At 49.4% G+C, this 22,374-nt stretch overlaps 1 protein-coding gene across 2 annotated transcripts; it reads right to left on the minus strand.

The window, feature by feature from the left end:
• Window positions 1-42: 42 nt before the first annotated feature.
• TMEM140 (transmembrane protein 140) lies at window positions 43-22,045 on the minus strand. Of its 2 annotated transcripts, none has more exons than XM_079786214.1 (2): window positions 21,357-22,045; window positions 43-1,831 (listed from the first exon to the last, which is right to left on the minus strand). In XM_079786214.1, exons 1-2 carry the CDS (start codon window positions 21,530-21,532, stop codon window positions 1,240-1,242), a joined length of 768 nt encoding a protein of 255 aa, XP_079642340.1. In that variant the 5' UTR covers window positions 21,533-22,045; the 3' UTR covers window positions 43-1,239. The 2 variants fall into 2 exon arrangements, with proteins under 2 accessions (XP_079642340.1, XP_079642341.1); XM_079786215.1 differs by lacking the exon at window positions 21,357-22,045 and adding an exon at window positions 3,509-3,648.
• Between the last annotated feature and the right edge of the window lie 329 nt (window positions 22,046-22,374).

The raw sequence follows: 22,374 nt of genomic DNA on the forward strand, positions 1-22,374 counted from the left end.
TGACCAGGCTCCAGGGAAAATGAGGTCGCAGTGTCAGACTGATTGGCACCAAGGAATCAATTTAATACCTTTCAAACAGAAAAAAGTATGGCTGCCCAATACACCAGAATTGTCCAGTTTAGGCAGCACCCTCTCCGTGAGGAGGAAGCCGAATTTAAAGTTTCCCTCACAGGCAGCCAGCCAATCCCGAGCCTCCCTCATAGCCCTGAGGACATTCTGCCCGCAGTGCTCTGCTCTGTCTGGGAGCTTAGCGCTCGCGGGGTACCTTTGGTCCAAGCCCTTCTACCCATCAGGCCTCCTCTCCTGAGCTGCCCTCTTCTACTTGGCGGCCTTGGCCTTGATCCCTGGCCACTCTGAAAGCGCGTGTGGGGCAGGCTCCCAAAGTGGACGCGAGGACAGGAGGTCAGGGCAGAGTCCACGTTGCCTCTGTAGTCAGCGTGGCTTTTGGCAGGCAGAGTGAGGCGGCCGTTGCAATAGTCTCTTCAGTACACAGTGCTGAAAGTCCAGTTCCCCATGTCAAGTGGTGCTTGTATCCTTTCTAGGTCTAGCTTGAGCAGTGAAGGGACGCAGCATTTGTGGAACCATTCAGTCCTGTTCACCCTCCCTGCCCCTCCCCCCCCCCCCCCCCCCCCCGCCGGTTTCGGCATGCTCTGCTCCCAGACTCCCACCTCCCCCGTTAGGAACGGCGTGCCAGCTCACTCCCCTGCTGTCCGGCTTGGGGTCCAACAGCCTGACTCGGGAACTTCAGGGGCTCCCTCTGAGATCTCTCCTGTGCCTTTGGGAGGGGTGGGAAGGGGGAAGCTTGCTAACCAGGGCCCCGGACACTGAGGTGCTCTCCGTGCTCCCCATTTGTCGCCATGAACCTTCCCTGGGTCTCACTTTGGCCTGTGGCCAATCATCCTGGAAATCTGGCCCTGGGACGGGAACCCTTCTCTGGCCACCATCCTGAGAATGAAGTAAGAATGGTTTGCTCAGGTCAGTTATAAAGCACAAGTTCTCGTGACAGGAGCTACGTGGTGTTAGCAGTCCCCGAGGACAGACAAGCCAACACTAAGAAGCCCAGGGCCCAGACACCCTCACTGCCCCGGCCTCCTCCATGCCGAGTGGGGCCCATCTGCTCAAGCTGGAGATCAGTATTAGCTACGAAGCAGGGTGGCTGTGAAACACCAACCCATGAGTCCTCTGGCGCCTGAGCCTCCTTCAAACAGCCCTGGCCGTCATGGGAGCCTCCGGGCAGGACTAGCAGCTCTCCAGCTTGCTCTTGTCATCTTCTGCCCTTTGGGGGAACATGACTGTGGCCATCAGCAAGAGGACGAGCAAGGCCTGGGCAGCAGCCAGAGCTAGAAATCCAGGCCCCAGGAGGGAGGGCGTGACCCACTTCCAGGTGTAGGTGAGGAAGAGGCCCAGGCCCCCGGCCAGCAGCATGGAGGCCATCGCCAGGAAGCACACGGCCAGGTGCCACTCGCCCTCGCTCCTGTTGCAGCGGGCCAGGAGCAGAGGCAGGGGGACAAAGAGGGTGAGGACCAGGGCCCCGTACACGCCGAGCCTGGCCAGGGCCAGGGCGCCCTGCGGCAGCCCCAGGGCCTCCAGCTCAGGGAACTGGTGGCACTGCAGGCCGCCCGCGCTCTCGTTCCACAGGCAGAAGTTGTAGAAGCCAATTCTCAGGTGGGGCAAGTTGATGAGGTCGCCCGCCTTCCAGAGGAGAGCGTAGAACAGCAGGAAGATGGCCACGACCACGAGGACCATGATGCTCAGGAACAGCAGCTGGCCGCCCCGCCTGGGTCTGGGGAGGCTCATCTTCTCTCGTTCTCGGCTGGGCCCTCCAGGGAACCTGAGGGAAGTCACATCAGTGAGTGTCCAGCTCTCCCTTTCTCCTCCCCGTTTCTTCCCAAGCTCATGCTCTCCCTTCTGGAATTTCATAAAAACCTGTGGCAAACCCCCACCCTGTCCCGCTCGGCCGCCTCCAAGGAATGTGAGTAACTTGTCTCCAGGACAGGCTCTCCCGGCAGCCTGAGTGCCCCAGACATGCAGCGTACACACGAGCCCCTGCAGACACGGGTGAGGTTTCTCAGGCCCCTCGCTGAGGGCGAGGGGCAAGGCTGTCATTGGGGCTTGAAGAGGCAGGTGCTGAGGGTCCTGGCGACCCCTAGGACCACGCGGGAGCTGTAAGGATGACCATCACTGGCCACAAGCCAGTTAACTCAGAACGGGTTGGGGCAGGCGCTGGTGTTCTCAGCTCTGCCGCTCCTGGCTGAGCAGGCTGAGGACCGCCCGAGTCCCTGCCTGCTCCGGGAACGCGTTCCTGGGCTAAGACTCCATGCCGCCTGGTGATGAAATCACATCATCTTAGAAATACTACGGTATTTTTTCCCCCTGACAACACTAATATATGTTGATTACTTTTTTAAATCTTGAAAAATATTTAAAAGAAAAATATATAAAAACAACCTTTCCCTAACCGGTTTGGCTCAGTGGATAGAACGTCGGCCTGCGGACTCAAGGGTTCCAGGTTCGATTACAGTCAAGGGTATGTACCTTGGTTGTGGGCACATCCCCAGTAGGGAATGTGTAGGAGGCAGCTGATCGATGTTTCTAACTCTATCCCTCTCCCTTCCTCTCTGTAAAAAATCAATAAAATATATATTTTAAAAAATAAAAACCTTTTCCCCACTACATATGGTAGAACCACTGTTAATCTACCAATATTCAGTATTTGTAAATAATCATACTATTAAGCATAATGCTTTTCTTACTGAATATTAGGCACATTTTTCAAAGCTGTTTAATATTCTTCAAAAACATAGTCAATGGCTGTAGGATAGTTCACGTCATAGATTTACCCATTACACTATTATTGGACAAATAGTTTTCATTGTTCACCATTATAATCGATAGTCAAGGTAAGTGCTAACTATGTAACAGTGCAATTATTGTGTCAAGGGGAGAATCCCCTTCAGTGATTTTACTGCGTATCGCCAAATTGACCTACAGAAAACGCCTAACCCGCCTCACCATTTTTGAAAAATCCTTTCACTGCGTTTTAAATCAGTAGAACTTTTCCCAATCAGCATCTAAAATAGTCTGCACACTGTATATGATTTTTCCAATACGGGACAAAACAGCCCTTTACACAGTGAAGTGCCCAGGAGCCAGTGCTGGAAGCCAGACAGACAGGAGCCGAGGCCAGAATGCAGAGGGGCGTCCAGGCCGTCCGTCCTGTCAGTCCCCGAGCCAGGAGAGCCAGGTGGCCATTGGTGGAGACACAGCCCTGGAGATGAACTTCTGAAGGGACCCTCAGGGAGTAGTCCCTCTACCAGAGTGACTGGAGGGTCCTGACCACACCCACATCTGCTCTGCAAGAGCTCAAAGGGAGCAACTGGAAAGGGACAGCCTGAAGGAACAGGATGTGGGGCAGGCAGAGGGAGAGGCGGCGTCTTAGTCCCTACGGCTGCTGTAACAGAACACCATAGACTGGGCGGCTTATAAAGAACAGAAACGGATTCCTCACGGTTCTGGAGGCTGGATGTCCAAGCTCAAGGTGCCTGCAGACTCCGCGTCTGGTGCGGCCCACTTCCTGGTTCAGAGATGGCACCTCTGTCCTCGAAGTGAAAGGGGCAAGGGAGCTAGCTCTCTGGGGCCTATTTATAGCAATCCCGTTTGAGGGCCCCACCCTCATGACCTAATCATCTCCCTAAGGCCCCACCTCCTAATATCACGTTGGAGATCAGGTTTCAACATATATGGGGGTGGGGGGGACGGGACACACACACAAACATTCAGTCTGGCAGGTGGCTCCATTCAAAGGACCTGAGTGAATGCGAATAATGAGAATACAGATTTATCAGTGGCTCCCGGGGCAGAGACCCAGGGATATTGCCTGGGGGTGAGGCAGGTGCCTGTTAGGACAGGAACCTACACCTAAGCACACAGGGAGGCTGGCTCCATGCTGCCGCCACCTGACCAGTCTTCTGCCCATGGCATCTCCGGCGAGCTGGGCCGGGAGCTCTGCCCTGGGGGGAGGGCCAGCTCAGCGGAGCCGGGGAGCTGCCCCCGCGGCCGCTATCCTCCGTCTCTGGAGGCCGGGATTAGTGAAACGGAGAAGCTGAAGGCCCCGCCCCGCTTGAAGGAGGTTGGGAGATTCCTGCAGCGAAGACGCCTGCTACAGATTTATCAGGAATGCAAATGGTGTCTTTAGCCCATACTTGATCAGATTGAGATAATAGGAGTTTTAACCAGTTAGGGCCCATCCGGGAGAAATCCCCAGCAGGGACATAGTTTGCATATTTAACATGTTTGTATAGGCCTCTCGCTGCATGTTTAGTGAAGTTAGGGATTCAGGGGGGGAAATAGATTTCTAGGACTGGAACCCCAACTTCCATCATGGTGCGGCAGGAAATACGGTTGGACTTGCCTCCCTTGTCCAGAAAACCACAGGTGGGGACTTGCCTTTGTATAAATGCTCCTCCTTATTTCTCCGATATCGAGCCCGTTACATTTGGGTTCAAAGAAAAGTCACTGTTGAACTTCTTGAAAGCAAGGCTCCCTAGAAAAAGACTCAGGGGACTCCTCACACCACCTTCCACGCAGCTCCTCCAGCCCTTTGTTTCCGACTTCCTGTTTTTCTGGCAACTGACCTTTTGGAGGTTTTCAATACAGTCAAACAAAATAAAAGAGCTAAGAAGCCCCTGATCGTGTGGAGAAGGTGACAGGGTCTCTGGTTCCCTTTATTCTTCTCGCCTCTCCACGCCTGAGGAGTGAGTCCCAGCTCTGCTGCCTGGGGCTCTCCACCGTCAGGCCTGACTTAGACCGTGAACTTGGGATTCTCTAGTGAGGCCCTGCTCCCTTGGGTCTTCCAGTCTTGCCTTGCTTAATCCAGCATCTCTCAGGCTGTCCTCATTCCCGCCTGCCCAACTCCTCAAGGCCTGCCCTGTTTGCTGTTCCTCTAAACCAGGGGTCCTCAAACTTTTTAAACAGGGGGCCAGTTCACTGCCCCTCAGACCGATGGAGGGCCGGACTATAGTTTAAAAAAAACTATGAACAAATTCCTATGCACACTGCACATATCTTATTTTGAAGTAAAAAGGCAAAACGGCAAAAACACCCGCATGTAGCCCGCGGGCCGTAGTTTGAGGACGCCTGCAAACCCTACTAATTCCCCAGCTTCCCTGGACTACCTCAGCCACACTCTGAGCCAGTCCAGAGCTAGAATGTATGCTGTGATCTCTCCCAGGGACGACTTCCCTCTGTTTTCTCCCCACCTCGGTGCTGATACACAGTAGGAACTCACTTTGTCCTTTCACATACATATCTTAATATGCACCTATCTTAACAAGACACCTGGGGGGGGGGCGTGTTCTATGTCTCACACACACTCACCACCGTGCTGGGATGGCCCCTACACGCTTCCTCTTGGAAGTACGGACAGACTTCGGGAAGTCGTGGACAGAGAGGCTGGAGGCTCATCCTGGCTTCCTTTTCTAAACCTTTCACAGTGACAGAGGATGGACATTTGGTTGAGAAACCCTATGGCACCCTTCTCCTCGGCTGTCCTAGGAGCCTACCCTGTTGTTTTTTTGGCTTTTAAGAATCATAGTAATCGTAGTTATCACGCTCTCACAACTATGAGCCTTTTAATTCTCTTTAATGATGAGCCTGTGCTTCCTTCGGAGGGCAAAGGGGAGGCTGCTGAATCGTTGTTGCCATCTTTGGGTGAATTGTTTTGCGTTTTAAGTAAATACTTGCTGATGGTAGATAACTAGAAATGTGGAAGTCTGATCCACAACCTCAGGTCGTAGAAATAACCACTTTTAACAACACATTTCCTTCTGGAACGTTGTTTTGCAGAGTTGAGTTTACATTAACTACATCTGTTTATGTCTCACTTTGTAAATACCTTTATAGCATGAATATTTCCTTACATCACGAGAAATGCCCCCTAAAGGATATTTTGAATGACTGCATAGCAGTTGCACAGTTTAAAGTTTTTTATAGATTATGTTTTATAACATTACTTTGTAATATTATAATGTTTTGGTGAATATATTTGTGGATCAATTTATCCTTTGTGAACAAAAACGGGGCTATGCAATAGACCTGACAAGGTTGGGCTGGGGCACCTGGCAGGCCTGACAGGCTCTGTGACCCACAGGATGGCCTGGTCACAAATCCCTAGCGCGGCAGGTCATGCAGCCGACCACTTCCAGGCCTACAGCTTCCTTAGCGAGGCCGTCTTTACCTCAGGTAAACTCTGTTCTTACGTATCTAGGATGACAGACCTTTCCAATGCAGAGGAACTCCCTTTCCCAGACCCCTCAGGCACAGCCGCCCACACCGGAGCACAAAGCCACAGCAAATGGTGGCTTGCTCCTTGTTAGCTTGCTCCTTACATACCACCTGCATGCTGTCAATGTTAATTATTAGCTGTCCTGTAGCCGCAGTGGAAAAGAAATGTGTGTTTCTCCATTTTGTCTTTTATCCAAACCCAGAGATTTTCCTGCTTTGCTCTCTCCCACCTGCCTCCTTAATCTACCTCCAATGGGTTTTATGTACCTTTTTACGTCTCCTCCTCTGATTCTAATGTATAAAATAAACTGCAAAACTGCTATTCTCTGGAGCATTCGAGAGCTTGTTTTCTGGCATACGTAGTCACTTTGGCTCAAATGATAAAAATTCTCTACAGATTTGAGCACTTCTTCCATGGACACCTTCCACCAGCAGCTGAGAGAATGCTGATTCTCTCATCGTCCCCAGTGCTGGGCATTCTCCAGTCTTTTCATCTTTGATAATGACAGTGACATAGCATCGTCACCATTTCTCTTCCATGAGTCAAGCTCCACATTTTCCAAGTGTCTATTGACGGCCTATAATTTTTCTCTTGTGACGAGCTCTCAGTTCCTTTGTGTGTCTTTTTCTTATCATTTCGAGTTTTGGTTTTTGCTTCTCAGTCTGTATGAGCCCCTTTATAAATAAAGGCTGTTAGCCCTTTACTGTCATAATTGTCACAATAAAGCACAACCCTTTTGCTGTACCAGGGCCCCTGGGCCAAGACACAAATTTAGACTCCAAACCAGTGTGTTCAGACTTGACCATTGTTACTTGGGAGTCCCAGTTTGGGAAGCAGAAGGCAAAGGTTCTCAGACTATTCAGTTGAGGCAGGTTGTTTTTCATTTAAGCATTTCTAAAATGTTCACGCTGACGGGATGGTGATTGAAAGAGACACACACTTCACATCCTATTCTTGGCAGTTTCATATTAAAAGAGCGAAATGTTCATGAGGCTGTGTCTGGGGGAGGATTACAATTCTGGCAGAAATGGCGCTGAAAAACCCCTCTGGCTGTCCGTCGTGCTGCGTCACAGCCTCAAGCTGCCCAGGCCGGGGTGCAGGGCACCAGCGGGGAGAGCAGCGGCTTGCAGGCCCAGCCTGTGCGCGTAGGAACTGCCCCGGAGGTGCTCCTGGGCTGGAAGGAGCACTCTGCAGGCCTGGGGAGCAGGAAGGCTGTAACCCTTGCTGATTTAAGACAGTGATGGCGAACCTATGACACGCGTGTCAGCACTGACACATGTAGCTATTTCTGATGACACGCGGCCGCTGAGGCGGCCGCATGCCGAGGATGAAACATTTGCTGCTCCTGAGGATGAAACATTTGCGAAATAATGTTTTTTCCTCAAAGTGACACACTACCCGAGTTATGCTCAGTTTTTTGGCGAAGTTTGACACACCAAGCTCAAAAGGTTGCCCATCACCGGTTTAAGATGTCCGAGTGCCGCTTGCTCTCTCAAGTCACAGAATCAAAATGAACTTTACAAACGACCCATTGTGTCTGCCTTTTCATAGCGGGTTTCTAATGCCAATGTCTGCCTCCCGAGCATACGCTGTGCCTTTTTCTTACATGCTGGCTATTGCATAACTTAATCAAACAGCGATCATGCACTCATTTATCATTTCTCATTTCTAACTTGTCACTGCTCTAAGGCTTTAATATTACCTTTTCATCTTATGCCAATATTTGAGGTCCCTAGTAAACTCCCCTCTCCTCTACTTTGTCTTACACAAAAGGAACCCCCCCAACCAAAAAAAAATAAAAATAAAAAAGCTTCTTCTGTGTGGTTTTTTAAAAAAAATTAATTCTTCCTGCCAGAATGGGTGATGATATTGAGTAATCAGACTTGATTTAGAGCTTTTAGTTTCTCACCATTTAGCTGACTCCTCACCTGCACATCTTGGCCACAGATAATGCCCGAGGCCAGCCTCACAGAGCGTGCCTACACAGCGACCCAGAGGACCCATACCCACCAGCAGTGCCAGGCTATTACGTTCCTTGCAGTTCAGTGAAGCCTTGCAGTGTGCCCAGCAGAGAGGAACGCGGGTCCCAATAGAGCATGTCCCCTCCCGTCAGCGTTCCCTCTCCACGGGGTGGGGACTGCACCCCGGAACACTTGAGTTCCTCCCCCAGAACAGCATGCTCCACCTGGCAGGTATGTATGTGCCCCGGACCTTTCTACCAAGGGTGACTCGGCTTACCAAGGGTGCCCTCTGTTCACAGGACACCTCGTGCTGTTACTGCCATGTCACCTCTCTGACCTCGTCTCATCTTCTGGCTCTCCCCTCCCCGCCAGCTTCTGCTATAACCCCTTCTTCCGTATTTTCCAAACATTTGGGCCAAGCTCAGGGCTTTTGTGCTTGCCATTCCCTCTGCCTGGAATGCTCTTCCATTCAATATATTTCCCTCCCTCGCCTCTCTTGCGTCTCTGCCCAAATGTCCCCCCACTCAGTGCGGCCGTCCTGGTTGGCTGTTTGAACTGCACCAGCCCCTCCGAAGTCCCCGCACTCCACTCCCCCGCCCCTTTCCTGCTCTTCACAGCACTGCAACATCCAACGTCTAAATGTTGTCCTTGCTGTCTTTCCCACCCCCAGTAGAATGGGAGCTCTATAAGGACAAGGAATTTTGCCTGTTACTCATTTTCATGTATCTATGGTTGGCTGGCTATCTATCGATCTATTATCTATCATCTGTCAAAATTCTATCTTTTGCCCTGGCCCGTGTGATTCCAGGTCTGGGCATATACCTAGGTTTTGGGTTTGATACCCTGTAGGGTGAGTATGGGAGGCAACCAATCAATGTCTCTCACTCTTCTTCCTTTCTCTAGACAGCCTTGACTGAGGATTAAAACAGAAGGAAGGAAGGAAGGAAGGAAGGAAGGAAGGAAGGAAGGAAGGAAGGGAGGGAGGAAGGAAGGAAGGGAGGGAGGGAGAAAGGGAGGGAAGGAGGAAAGAAGGAAGCTGTGTGGTCGCACTGCCTGTCAGTGGTGAGTCCCAGGAAGGCAGCTGTCACAAAGGGACCTGGTGGTTAAGACATGGACCTTGGAGCCAGACCATCTGGGTTCTGTGAGAATAAACAAGTCATCTTTTCTGTCAAAGAACAGTTTAGACAGCCACCATTTTGGACCACATGACTTGGCAGCCACCATGTTGGCAGCCCCCTCCCCTGGGGGCTGCCATCTTGAAACAGCAAAGGCCAACCCCTCCCTTTGAATTAGCCAATCGCAAAAGACTGCGCACCTGAGATCCAATCAAGAGCAAAGGACAGGTCACGTGCGTCAGGGATTATAAAGCCAAGCAGACAGCCTGCTCGATGTGCACGTGCTTCCAGACCATGTGTGTGCACCCTTCTACGTAGAAGTAAATATGTTTGCCTTGCTGCCTGGCTCCCGGGTGTTTTGCATTCTACCAGAACCCCTGACTTGGGGGGCTCGCCTTATTTCTAACAATTTGGGGGCTCGTCCGGGATACCGTCTGTCACCACAGGGTAAGTGGACCCCTCTCCTGAGGCGGTGACCCCGCTGCCAAGTTGCGGCAGCCTTGGTGAGGAGGGACAGCCATTACCCCTGGGCGGACTATGAGCTTGGGATCGAGAGTCAGCCAGCAACGCAGGAAGGGCCCAAGCAAGACCTGTGGCAATCAGGTGACCTCATGCCTGAGCCAAGGTAGGAAATGGACTGAGTACTGCTTTGGTGATTGGGTGTCCTTGAAGGTCGGGCACATGTGACTGGGATGTGTCTTGGACATAAAGCAAGTGCGGAGTTCTGATCTGTGGTTCCGTTCTCCTGTGAGGGAAGTGGCCAGAGAGGGACGAAGCAGATCTCGGGGAGTGCGAGAAACCTCCAACATGGGGGGTTGAGTACATAGTCACAAGGGACCTGCCGAGGTTGGGAAACAGAAATTCTAGGCCTAAGGAATACATTTCCCTGAAATAGTCCATTGGGAGAATGCTGAGGTTCTGGGGAGGCAAGTTCCCGAACCCGGGACAGAGACGTTGCTCTTGGTGTAAACTTTTAGTGTTGTGCCCGGCTGTATGAGAGTGTTGATGTTTTATGTCTGTTTTTTTGTTTGTTTGTTTAATTTGTTTACTTAGCTAGTGAAATTTCTGTCTATATGTCTTAGATGAATTTAAAAGTATAACATTTGTAAAAGTTTCAATCCAGGGGAGTTTAAAACAAAGGAAGATAACTGCTTGTGGTTAACAAACCATTATCTTCCCCACCTGAGGCAAAGTGGGAGGGGAAAGAAAAGAAAAAAAGCCGGAGGTTTCCAAACGGCAGAATGATAGGCAGTACTTGGGTGCTTGCCGAACTGGGAAGGGTGGAGAAATTCGCAAAACCCCGCCCAGCATCATGTCCATTAAACATCCAGTTGTCAGCGTTGGTGTTAACTGGGATGGGACCGGAATGGAACCGGAACGGGGCCTGACCAGGATGGGAAGCAGGTGGCCGGCGCCTGCTTGTGACATCACAAACCCACGCAGGCCAGCCGAGGGGGGACTAAGGCTGACCTTGGGGGCACAACAGCAAGAGAATGGGCGGTTCTTGAATGAGGATGGACCGCATTCCAAGGGTCGTCCTGGAGGCTTAGGACTCCCAGCCAGATTGCTGTGTCCTTTCTTTGAACAGAAAGGGCAATCATAGTTAACAGCATAATTCAAATAAAATGGTACTTTCACTTTGAGTTTTCCCTGTTAGTAAAGGCAGAGAAGCCTAAAAGAGAACAAGGGTGGACAGACAAATGGGATCCCTTGAATTGCCTCCCCCACTCCCTATGCGACCCAGGGACGATCTGAGGGGAGAGCCAAGATGGCAATTGACAATCCCAGCCTCCCCCTCGGGAGGAGAGCTATGTTGATAAGGCTCCAACTGCCATGAGGTCACTGCACCACCAGAAACCAGCTTTTCTAGGCTGCGAAAGGGGTTGGAGCAGTTTAAAAAAAAAAAAAAAAAGAGTTAAAAATGCTGCTGGAAGACCCATGTGGCTCAGCTGACCAGCTAGACTACAAGAAGGGGGAGTCATCTGACAGTCAGCTATGGCTGTCTGGGAGCAAGAGCACCGGACTGGCCTTGGGGCACTTCCAGCAGAGGTAAAAATTCCAAACCAGGAGCCCCAGTGGGACCATAGCAACATGGGCCATAGAGGGCACAGGTGAGACCTTAGGGAGCTCATCACTAAAGGAATTAGGAAAGCAGTTGCCGGTCTCAGAACCTAAATAAAGCCTTTAATATTCAACAAAGCAAGGAAGGGTCTTCCGAATTTACCAAGACTAAAAGATCAAGTGGGAAAGTACTCTGGGCCAGACCCTGAGGACCTGATGGACCAAGAAATATTATAAATTACATTTTGTCACCAATAGTTGGCCTGTCCTCTCAAGAAAGTGGCCTAGGGAAGGGCTGGCCCGGAGGGCCAGAAACAGAAGCGGCAGCACTAACCTTAGGTGATGTATCTCTAAGGAAGAATGTAGCAGTTTATACATAATTTTCCAAAGTCTTTGGTAACTTAAAAGTTTGGAGTTTGCTGAATTAAATAATAAAATTTATTAAATATCTAGATATTTTAAAATGAAATATTAACATAAGTTTGCCTCAGGTGAAAAATCTAGAGGGTAGATATGAATCTATTAATTAAGTATGTCTTGTATTTTATTTGAGATATATCCTTAAAATATAAATGTATTACTAATCTGAGAAATGCTAAGTATTTAATTGCCACCTAAAATTTGAGGCTTCTAAGAGTTAAAAGTTCAAATTAAGTTGGGAGAAATTATATGGTTGTAAAAATGCATAGAGTATAGAAATTCATTTTTGAGAAAAATCTTGCATTTTCTCTGGAAAAAAATAGTTCAAAATATATTGTAGTCTTTATGTGTAATATGTGTGGTAGAATTTCACCTAGGATACAATATTTTATTGGTCTGATTTTTTTAAAAAAGAGGGTTAATTGGTCTGAACCAAATTTTTAATATTAAAACCGGTTTAAAATTTAATTAATGTCTTTTAGAATAATTACAAAAAGTGTGTTGATAAATGTTAATCTAAGAAATGCTGCATGTTTACTTTTTGTAAATTATTGAAAAATTAAGGTTTCTAAGAATGAAGAATGCTAATACATTTTTTTAAAAAAGGTCTGTACAAATTGCTGATGGTGTGACAGAAAGAAAGAATATCGGAATGGAGATGTTTAATGAAAGGACTAAGGCATGGTTATGCATTTTGAAGGAAAAAGAAGGTGGTTTAAAAATGTTTTTGAAAGTTGTAAGAATGTCTGTGGAAATTATAAGAAGTTTATAAAAAGGAAATGTTAAAAGGAAATTTATTAAATGATACACGCCAGTAAGCCAGGACAGAGCAGAGAAACTGAAATATTAAAACAGCAGTTTGCAACCATCTAGAAAGCTCTGTCTTCCCTAAACCAAGGACATTTTAAGAGTTGATGACTTGCATTTTGCCTCCCTAAACAGAGGGTGAAATAGTTTATGCCAATGTTCTCAGGAAGACTGATGGGAGAAATCCAATTAGTGTCACTTGCTGTCCACAGCCAAGGACAAATGAAGTTAGAAAAAGAGCCTTATTTTGGTCACTTCTTTTCTAGTAAAATAATTATGTTATATTAATCAGGTATTTAATAAAAAGATCATCTTTATCTTTTAATCATAGGAACTGAAGTTTGCTGGCCTATGTTCCTGTCCAATATACTTCAATATATAATCTTTTGGTAAAATCAAGTTTGACAACCTTCCTAGGGTTTGAATTTTAAGGTTTTTTTTTTTAACCTAGAGTTAGTTGGCTGTGGGTGATTCCAATAGACCCTGAAATGCCTCAAGATCTTCCTACAATGGAAACTAGAGACCAATTTCTTAAGAACTGTGCACTGGGTATCTCTTCTACTTTAGTCTCTCTCAGGTTAGAAGGCCTCCTGACCCAAGGCCCTCCTCTTGAGTTTCCAGTTTATTGCCATCGACTGGAAGACTACATTTGTTCTAATCAAGATTTGGAAGGGAGGCAAGTTGGAACCCTCCTAGGAAGGACCTTACCTGTCTTGCTTACTACAGAGACTGCTGTTCGGACTGCAGAGCGAGGTTGGACTCATCACACACCGGTTAAGGGCGGACACATCTCAACTTGAACAGCCATACCAGGACATATCCCCTTGAAAGTGATGCTAAAAACTGTGAGCTGTCTTAATAACCATCATGTACTGGGCTCTATTTGCTTAAGGAATCTGGAAAATTGCAGGGGCTTACAATGTGGGCTGGAGAAATGTGTACAATCTGGATCATGCTTACCCAGTTAAGTTATTGATTATAGATAACTTGAATGACTTGGATATTTCAACCTTTAGGTCAAAAGATTAGCTAGGACTAGATTTAGGAGTAGATGTCACAGGACAAGATCCCCTAGGCCACTGCCACCTCCATGCAGATAGAAGTAGGATATAAGGGAACGAATGCCTGGGTGGAATGGATTAAATGTTCTGTACACGCCCTGAATAAAAGTGACTGTTATGCTTGCGTGGCAGGAAGGCTAGAGGCCCAAGTGGTCCCATTCCCATTCGGTTGGACCTCAGACAGTAACGGGATGGAATGTGTGCTTGCTTTGTACCAGGAGGAAACCATCTGGGGAAACGCTTCCTGTAAGACTCTCACCCTGTTGTTGCCATTCAACAGAGGTAAAGAGCTAGGACAACAATCCGGCCCATCCTCCGACGTAAACTATACCTCCTGCCTCTCAAGGCGGGGGACAGTGCTCAGAGTTTATGAGGAATGCATCCAGATGCGTAAATGGCCGAGTTTCCTCAGAAGCCCATCGTGCTGCACTGTCGGTACCCCGTGCTGATGTCTGGTGGTGTCATGGGGGACCCTGACTTGTGGCCTTGCCCAGCAAATGGAGTGCACCTTGCACTCTGATACAATTGGCTATCCCTTTCACATTGGCATATCGTAAACCCTTTTCAATGGACAGACAGACTAGGAAGAGGAAAGAGAGTCTAGGGGGTTCCTTTGATCCCCATATACACACATTGGGGTTCCAGGAGGAGTGCCAAGGAGTTTAAGGCTAGAAATCAGATTGCTGCAGGGTTTGAGTCTGTCCTGTGCAGGTGGCCCACTGTGAACAAGAATGTGGTGGATTAGTTATATTTTCTAGAACCAGCAAAGGCTTGTTAACTAGGCTTGAGACGCAGCTAAAGGGATAGTGAACAGTTAGATGCCAGCAGCAGGGTTCCCTGGGAGGACAGGCAGAAGGAGGAGGAAGATATGTAATGTTGGGGCCAGTGCTGTGCATTCATCCCTGACAACACAGCAGCCGGACCATCACTGAGCCGAAGGCATCGGCAGTTTTAGTGACGAGTGAGCTGGAGCCTGGGATTGAGGTCCTTTCTCTGATGCACTAGAGCAATGGTGTCCATTTCACCCCTTTGTTTAGGAGCTACAGTGATGGGATGTCACATCATCCCTTATCTTATCCAAGGATTAACTGAAACAGCATTGACCAAATAGCAAATTAGTCTCCTCCTAGACACTGCAGAGCAAGAAAGTCAATGGATGTCAGCTGAGTTTGAAGAAAAGTGTTTAAATAAAGAAAAGGGGGGAATTGTGAGAATAAACAAGTCATCTTTTCTGTCAAAGAACAGTTTAGACAGCCACCATTTTGGACCACGTGACTTGGGGGCTGCCATCTTGAAACAACAAAGGCCAACCCCTCCCTTTGAATTAGCCAATCGCGAAAGACTGTGCACCTGAGCTCCAATCAAGAGCAAAGGACAGGTCCCGTGTGTCAGGGATTATAAAGCTGAGCAGACTGTCTGCTCGGTGTGCACGCACTTCCAGACCATGTGTGTGCCCCCTTCTACGTAGAAGTAAAAATGTTTGCCTTGCTGCCTGGCTCCCGGGTGTTTTGCATTCTACCAGAACCCCTGACTTGGGGGGCTCGCCTTATTTCTCACAGTTCCCATCGCTGTTCTGTTGCTCACTGGTCCTGTGACCTTGGGCATATCACCAGCAGCCACTCCTCCATCCCCTCTCAATGCTTTGTGAGACTCAGGTGAGTCCATTTTATCCCTAGAACAAACGGCACCTGTGGCTGCTCTAACTCCACCCACGAAGCCGTGACTCCAGGAGAGAGAAGGCCATCGAGGGAAGAGCGAGGGAGAGGTGGAGGCTCGGGGAGTGTGACAGGAGCAGAGCGAAGCGAAGCTCAGCTCAGGAGGAAAGTGTTAACAGGAGAAAGCCGGGAAAGGGAGCCTGTGGGGAGAGGCAGCTGTCTCCTCCTCCTCCTCCTCCTCCTCCTCCTCCTCCTCCTCCTCCTCCTCCTCCTCGGAGGCCACTGGCCTGCCTCTGGCTGAACTGTGTGTTCATGGTCTGGGTGTGGCTCCCACACAATGAAAAGGGAAAAAGCAAGACATTTGTGTCGTATTTCCTTTGGCGAAGTATGAGCCCACATTCTCTGTGTTTCAAAACGGGGCCTCAGCAGGTTCCCGAAGGTGTTCGGGGGGCAGCCTCCTGGGTTCCCCAGATTAAGCTGCGGGGAGGCCAGGCCTGCCAGCAGCTCTTTAATCTGACCCACTTAATTCTCCCCCGTAAATAAAAACAGCATTGCCAGCAGAAATACGACACCATGTGACTGCAATATCGAGCAGAAGCCTGGGTCCCACCACCTCCACATACAACAGGCCGCTGCAACGATTCCATTAAAATTAACTTGCTAATCGTTCACTTGCTTTGTTATTTATTAGCCCTTTGCTAGAGATGATCCAGCTAGGAACAAAGGTCAAAAAAAAAATGTTAGAGGGAGGAAAAAAATCCTTAAAAAATGAGAAAATGCTTGTACCTTGGAACCCAACCTCACTTGTTTTTATTGGTGGGACTCCACAGTCAAGTTCACAGTCAAGGTTCATGGACCCAAAGCAGAGTGGGAGACAAACAGTACTAGACGCCAGGGATGCCTCTGGCCGTGACCTCGGTCCTGGGCCAGCCCCTCTGCTGCGGTCATGACGGAGACTCCCAGGCCCTCTTCTCCTGATCACCCATCATCCCACCTGCTGGCTCCATTAACCATGCATTTTGGGTGATTCCCTGAGTCACAGGCCAGGGAACAGTAACACGAGGGCAAACCAGGAGCCTGCTCTCATTGGGTTTGTGCTCTCACTGGGGTGAAAAACACCACACACATATAAAATACACACACACACACACACACACACACACACATATATATAAATTTAATTTCAGACAGAAAGGGAGAGAGAGAGAGAGAGAGAGAGAGAGAGGGATAGAAGCATCAATGATGAGAGAGAACCATTGATCGGCTGCCTCCTGCACGCCCCCACTGGTAATCGAGCCCGAAACCTGGGCATGTGCCCTGACTGGGAATCAAACTGTGACCTCCTGGTTCATAGGTCAGTGCTCAACTACTGAGCCAAGCCAGTTGGGCTCAAACACATATTTTTTTAAAAAATAATTATAACCTCTGAAAAACTTTGGGAAGTCATAAACAGGATGAAGTGGAGGAGAGACACGGGCAGGAGGAAGTGGTGAGTCTAGATCAGGGGTCAGGGAAGGCCTGAGGGTGTGAAAGGCCATCGTGGGCTGGGCCGAGGGAAGAGCCTTCTGGGAGGAGAGAGCAATTGTGATAAACATGCTGCTGGGAGAGGAACAGACTGCAGACCAGGGCTGCAGCCCAACTAAGAAGAAGGGACAAGATGGAACTGGACAGGTGAGTGGGGCCCAGATCCCCAAGGGCCTTGCAGGCCAAGGTGGGAGGTTGGGTTGTGTCCTCTGACTACGTGCTCCATTACCTCAGGCCCTCCTGCCCCCAGCAGATGGGAACAGGCCGCCAGGGGGTGGGGCTGAAACCGCAGACAGATGAAAAGGGAAGAAGCAAGGCAGACGCTGAGGGGGGAGGCGGGGAGCAATGCCAGGGGTTCTTCAGGACCCTGCTGCCGCCAGCCTTGCTGGGAAGGCCAAGGCCTGTCCACGCACTTGGTACCTAACAGCCAAAGAAAAGTGGAGACCACGGCCAAGAACGGTAGTCACGTAGACCTTCACCTTAACTTTTGCAAAGATGTTTGAGAGGTGGCAGGAAGGGAGGCTGCTTTTCATGAGCTTCACCTCCATCCCACACTAGAGGATGTCGCTCTTTCCTGTGAGCTTCAGATGCCTGTGAAATGGCTTCTCAACAATCGCAGAGTAACTCAGCGCGAGCAGATGCTGAGGGGCCGCCCCGCAGCCCGCAGCCCGCCTCCGGGAACCTCAGAAAGGGACGTTTCCCTGGCCACTCGGCCGGTTGGCTCACTGTGGCTCTGCTTCCCAGCGGAAAGGAAGCCGAGGACGGGCAGGGACGGCATTCCTTCTTCTCTGGCCAGGACCTCGCTGTTAGAACCGCCCCCCAAAGCGGACAAAGCGCTGGGATCTGCGGGTCACCTCCCAACGTCTCCTGAGGCCGAGGTGTGGGCTGATGAAGTTAATTCATCTATTGGGACGCACACAATGGAGGCCGCCCCAGCGGCTGGGCCTGTCCCAGATCTACATCTAGGTCAACACTTCGGGGAAACACCTGTCACAGAACCCTCCCCGGCACCAGCCCCAGTCCTCCGCCTCAGCACTGGCCCTGGGAAACGGGTCCTCCAGCTTGATGAGGGGATCCCCCCTCCCAACCAATCCGGCCGGCTGCCCGAGGCCTCTTCTACCTCCATAAAACTCGCTCTTGCCAGCACCCCTCAGGAAGAGGCTCACTGCTTGTGGGGTGCCGGGTTGGGGAACGCACGCAGGTGCTGGGAGGGTGGCGTGCTACCTCCCCCTCTCCCCCCCATACTTTCCCTAGGCGTCTCTTCCAGTGGCTGGTCCCGAGTTGTATCCTTTTATAATAAATGGATGGTTTTGCCTTGACTGAAGGAATGAGCACACTGGTTACTAAACTGCTTTAGTTCCGTCATTGGACAGGCAGGCCTGAGAGCTGAGGCAGTGCGAGCCCAGGTACACGCTCGGCCAGATCTCAGGTGCTGATGAGAACATGCTATCCGTGGATTTGAAGACGAAGCTTCCAAAATATTCGTTATGTTTATTAATTAACTTTAAGATATGTCACTTGGAGGCCTGCGGCAGGCTAGTTGCAAAAGTAAGCAGGGTCTCCGGTTCCCAGGTAGATTTCAGAATAACGGGAGGGGGAGTTGGGCCGAATAAAACGGAATGGCAGGTCCAGACGGACAGCTCCAGAGAGCGGACTGCCTCTGAAAAGTAACACAGGGTGGGAATGGCGTTATAATTTAGTGGAAGAACGGGTTTTTATTACTGTGGGAGCCATTTGTTAACTGAAAACGAAACTATTTTACGTCCTCATGTCATTAACCCCGAGTACCCAAGTAAATTGCACGTGGATCCAATAGTAAAATGTAGTGAACAGAAAGATCTAGAAGCATGTATATATTTGATTTACGAGTGAGAAAGAACGCTCTGAGCTTAAAAGCAAATTGAAACCACAAAGAAAAGTTGTACAGATGTAACTATTTAAAATATACAACAAAACAACATAAATTAAAAGAAAGTCAGTGAGCATGCCCTGGCTGGTGCCGGGTGGTTAGAGCGTTGGCCTGCGCACTGAAGGGTCTCAGGTTGGATTCCTGGTCAAGGGCACATGCCTGGGTTTCGGGTTTGATCCCCGGCCCCCTGTTGGGGCTCCTTCAGGAGGCAACCAATCAATGTGTCTCTCTCACATCGATGTTTCTCTCCCTTTCTCCCTCCCTTCCATGCTCTCTAAAAATCAGTGGGAAAAAAATATCCTTGGGTGACGATTAACAAACAAACAAGTAAATGTGCATGAACATTATCTGCAACAAAAAATGAAATGATTAATATACCTAATGTATAAAATGTTCATGCAGACAGATAAAAGAAAAGATTAACCCCCATAAAAGTAGACAAGGAATATGAAGGGATAGTTGAGATATTTGACAAAAGAAGGAATGCAAAACAGAGCACTGTAAACAACTGTTTTTCCTTCTCTGTCCTCTCCACCAAGTGTGTGTGTGTGTGTGTGTGTGTGTGTGTGTGTGTGTGAGAGAGAGAGAGAGAGAGAGAGAGAGAGAGAGAGAGAGAGAGGAGGGGGGCGGGGCGGGGGCCTCCACCAGGCAGTTCTCTGGCTGCCCTACAATGTAACTGAATTCTGACACCATCTCCCTGGAGATAGCATCAGTTAAGGGCTTGGCTCCACAAGGACCACCCTCCATTTCAGGTGTAGATCGTCATCTGTGCTTCTGACTGACTGGTTACAACTGGGAGGTTACCAGGCTACTGGTTTATTACAAAAGGATACAACTCAGGACCAGCCAGTGGAAGAGACGCCTAGGGAAGGTTTGGGGGGGGGGGGGGGACGGGCAAGGGGGCGGGGGGCGGGCAGGGGGGTGGAGGAAGCACGCCACCCTCCCAGCACCTCTCCAGCCCTGTGCTGCAGGGATTATGAAGGTTTCATTACTCAATCTCCAGCCACTCACCTCCCTGAGGATCAGGGTGGGGCTGAAAGCTCCAACCCTCTAATCACGTGCTTGCTTTCCCTTGCAACCTGGGACTTTCCAGAAGTCACCCCGTTAACAAACTCAGATGTGGTTTAAAAGGGCTTGTTATGGATAAATAAGACACCACTTAAGAAATCCCAAGAGTTTTTAGGAGCTCTGAGCCAGGAACGGGGACAAAGAGCAAATATGTATTTATTAGAAATCACTGTATCACATTAGCTAACATAAAAAAGTCTATAGGCAATGTAGTCAAAGATGTGCCAGGGAAAACAACCTATGTGCTTCATCAAAACAGCCCATAAAAACACTTGATCCGAAGATGCATTAAAACCGGCATTCTCATGCAATGACCGTGGAGGTGAACATTCTTACAAACTTTCTGGAAGCAATTTGGCAATAGGCGTTAGAAATCCTAAAAACAGTCACATCTTTTGGCCACGTAATTCCACTCACAAGTCTACCTTAAGGCAGCAATCAGAAATGCAATCAATGATTCCCACCCAGGAATGTTCATCACAGTATTATTTGGACAAAAAAAAATGGAAAGCAACGTGGGTGCCTAACATCAGAATTAAAGGACATTTCAAGATGATGAAACTCCAGGCAACCTTTAGAAAAACGAGGTATCTCTGGATAGTGGCATTATAGGCAGTTGTTCTCTTCTTCTTGCATTAAAAGTATTTCCAGAATTATGTTATATCCATGAAAAAGGGAAGCAATAAGACCAGCCACGGGGCGTTCGGATGAGGGAGTAAGCTGGGAGGAGTGGTGAGAAGGGGGAGGCCTGCAGAGTGAGCGGAGACCGTCACGTGAACCGACTCAGCGGCCCAGGGCTTCAGGAGGGATGGGCACAGGGAGCCGATGCTGACAACGTCCTGTCATGAGGGAGGGAGGGAAGAAGGGGTCACGCATATGCATGCATTTTTCTCCCTTTTTCAAAGATCTTTTTTCATCTTACAGGTGAAGAAGATAATGAACGTTATTAGAGAAAGAGCCCATATTTAAAACACACACACACACAAAAAAAAAACCTTTGAAGATGTGCACCAACACGTCTAAAATCCCACCATGAATTTCCATCAAGGCATGAGAAGCAATGGCATCCAATCACACAGGCACCGAAACTCTCTTAGACCCTATGATATCCTTTCCGAGTCAAGAACACAGGTTGACAACCTTAATCCACAGCATGTATGTTTAGGGTCTAGAACAATCCACCTCACCAGCCACGGACGTCTGTGCACACTACGTGCAAGCCCTGCTGCCCCCGGTTATCCCCGCGTTTCTACCCAGTGATCCTGGCGTTGCCCTCACCACGTTCTAGGCCAGAGATGCACAGGGTGATGCTGAAGGGAGGAAGGCGAGCAGAGAGCAGGGGTAATCAGCCATGGGGGAGGAAGGCTGCAGACACGGACACTTCTGCCAGGCCCCCGGCCAGAATGTGAAAGGTCTCGGGAAAGAAAACAAACTCATCCTGCACGGAGAGGCAGGCTGGGCAATCGAGGGTGCAGGGCGGGCGGGTACTCACCAAGGGGAGATGCAGAGCCCACAGAAACACTCCTGAGCCGAGGAGCAGGAGCTCAGGTTCGGTGTGTTCTTTCTCACTGGCTTGCTCTCTCGCGTCAGGCCCCGGGAGCAGGAGGTGTCAGGCCCCGGGAGCGGGGCTGGCACACCAGGCAGATCCGAGCCGCGACCTGCCCGCATTTGCCGTGCTACCTCGCAGAGTAAACAGCTCTCTGAACTTCGGCCCACTCGTGCTGAGGTCACCAGCAGCTGATTTCACTTTCGTTTCTTAACTTGCCCTCAGTGGCCCCTGACTTCTCGGAAAGAAGGCTTATAAACAGTGCTGTCCTGCTCTTTACCCAAACTGGAGCCGGCCAACCCACTGGCTTCGGGACCAGATAAGTGTCTTGATTGTATCACACAACAATTCCAGGAAAGACACGGGCCAACACACTCTCAAGTCTCTGAGTGATTTAAACTGCAAGGTACACACAACCGGGAATCCTATTTGGAAGGGGCTTCCGAGCCAGGTCCACGCCGCCGGACCCCCTGGGAAGCAGTTATGCCCTCTGGGCCCCTACTTTTCAGAAATCAGCTTTGCAGGATGCCTGGGCTTCTCTGGACGCACAGCATTCTCACGCGGTTGTGTAGGTCCTTGCTGAGCAGCTGGGGCAGCTCTTTCAAAACAAGAGGAGATTTTTATGTTTGAAATCATGGGGACTCCTAGCCAGAGTTTTAAAAACTGCTTACTTTGCTCACATGACCATTTGGAAATTCCAAGTTGGGTTAAGCTTAGTTATTATCTAGTTAATATTGCTGAATCCTTCAGGGTTTCTCTTCCCCTCCCCCCAAATGAACTCCTTGATCTGCTCCGTTTTCCCCTCTTTGAAGTTCTTTTAAGCTCAAACCCTAGAAAGAGGTGATGTGACCCAATGGAAAGCAAGAACAGAGGCCTTGGCATCAGGGAGCTCTGTGAGAAATTAGCAAATTATTTCATCTCTCTGGGTTAAAGTACCTCAGAAACGAAAGCAGAACTACTTTGC

The sequence above is a fragment of the Cnephaeus nilssonii genome, assembly GCF_951640355.1.
Source record: "Cnephaeus nilssonii genome assembly, chromosome: 12".
Classification (NCBI taxonomy): Eukaryota; Metazoa; Chordata; class Mammalia; order Chiroptera; family Vespertilionidae; genus Cnephaeus; species Cnephaeus nilssonii.

What these genes read in the sequence shown, in the direction of transcription:
- TMEM140 (XM_079786214.1), bottom strand. Translation starts at nt 21,532, where the DNA reads ATGCGGGCAGGTCGCGGCTCGGATCTGCCTGGTGTGCCAGCCCCGCTC. An exon ending in GGGCTCTGCATCTCCCCTTG is followed by an intron (nt 1,832 to 21,356) that starts GTGAGTACCCGC and finishes GACTTCCCTCAG; the next exon opens with GTTCCCTGGAGGGCCCAGCC.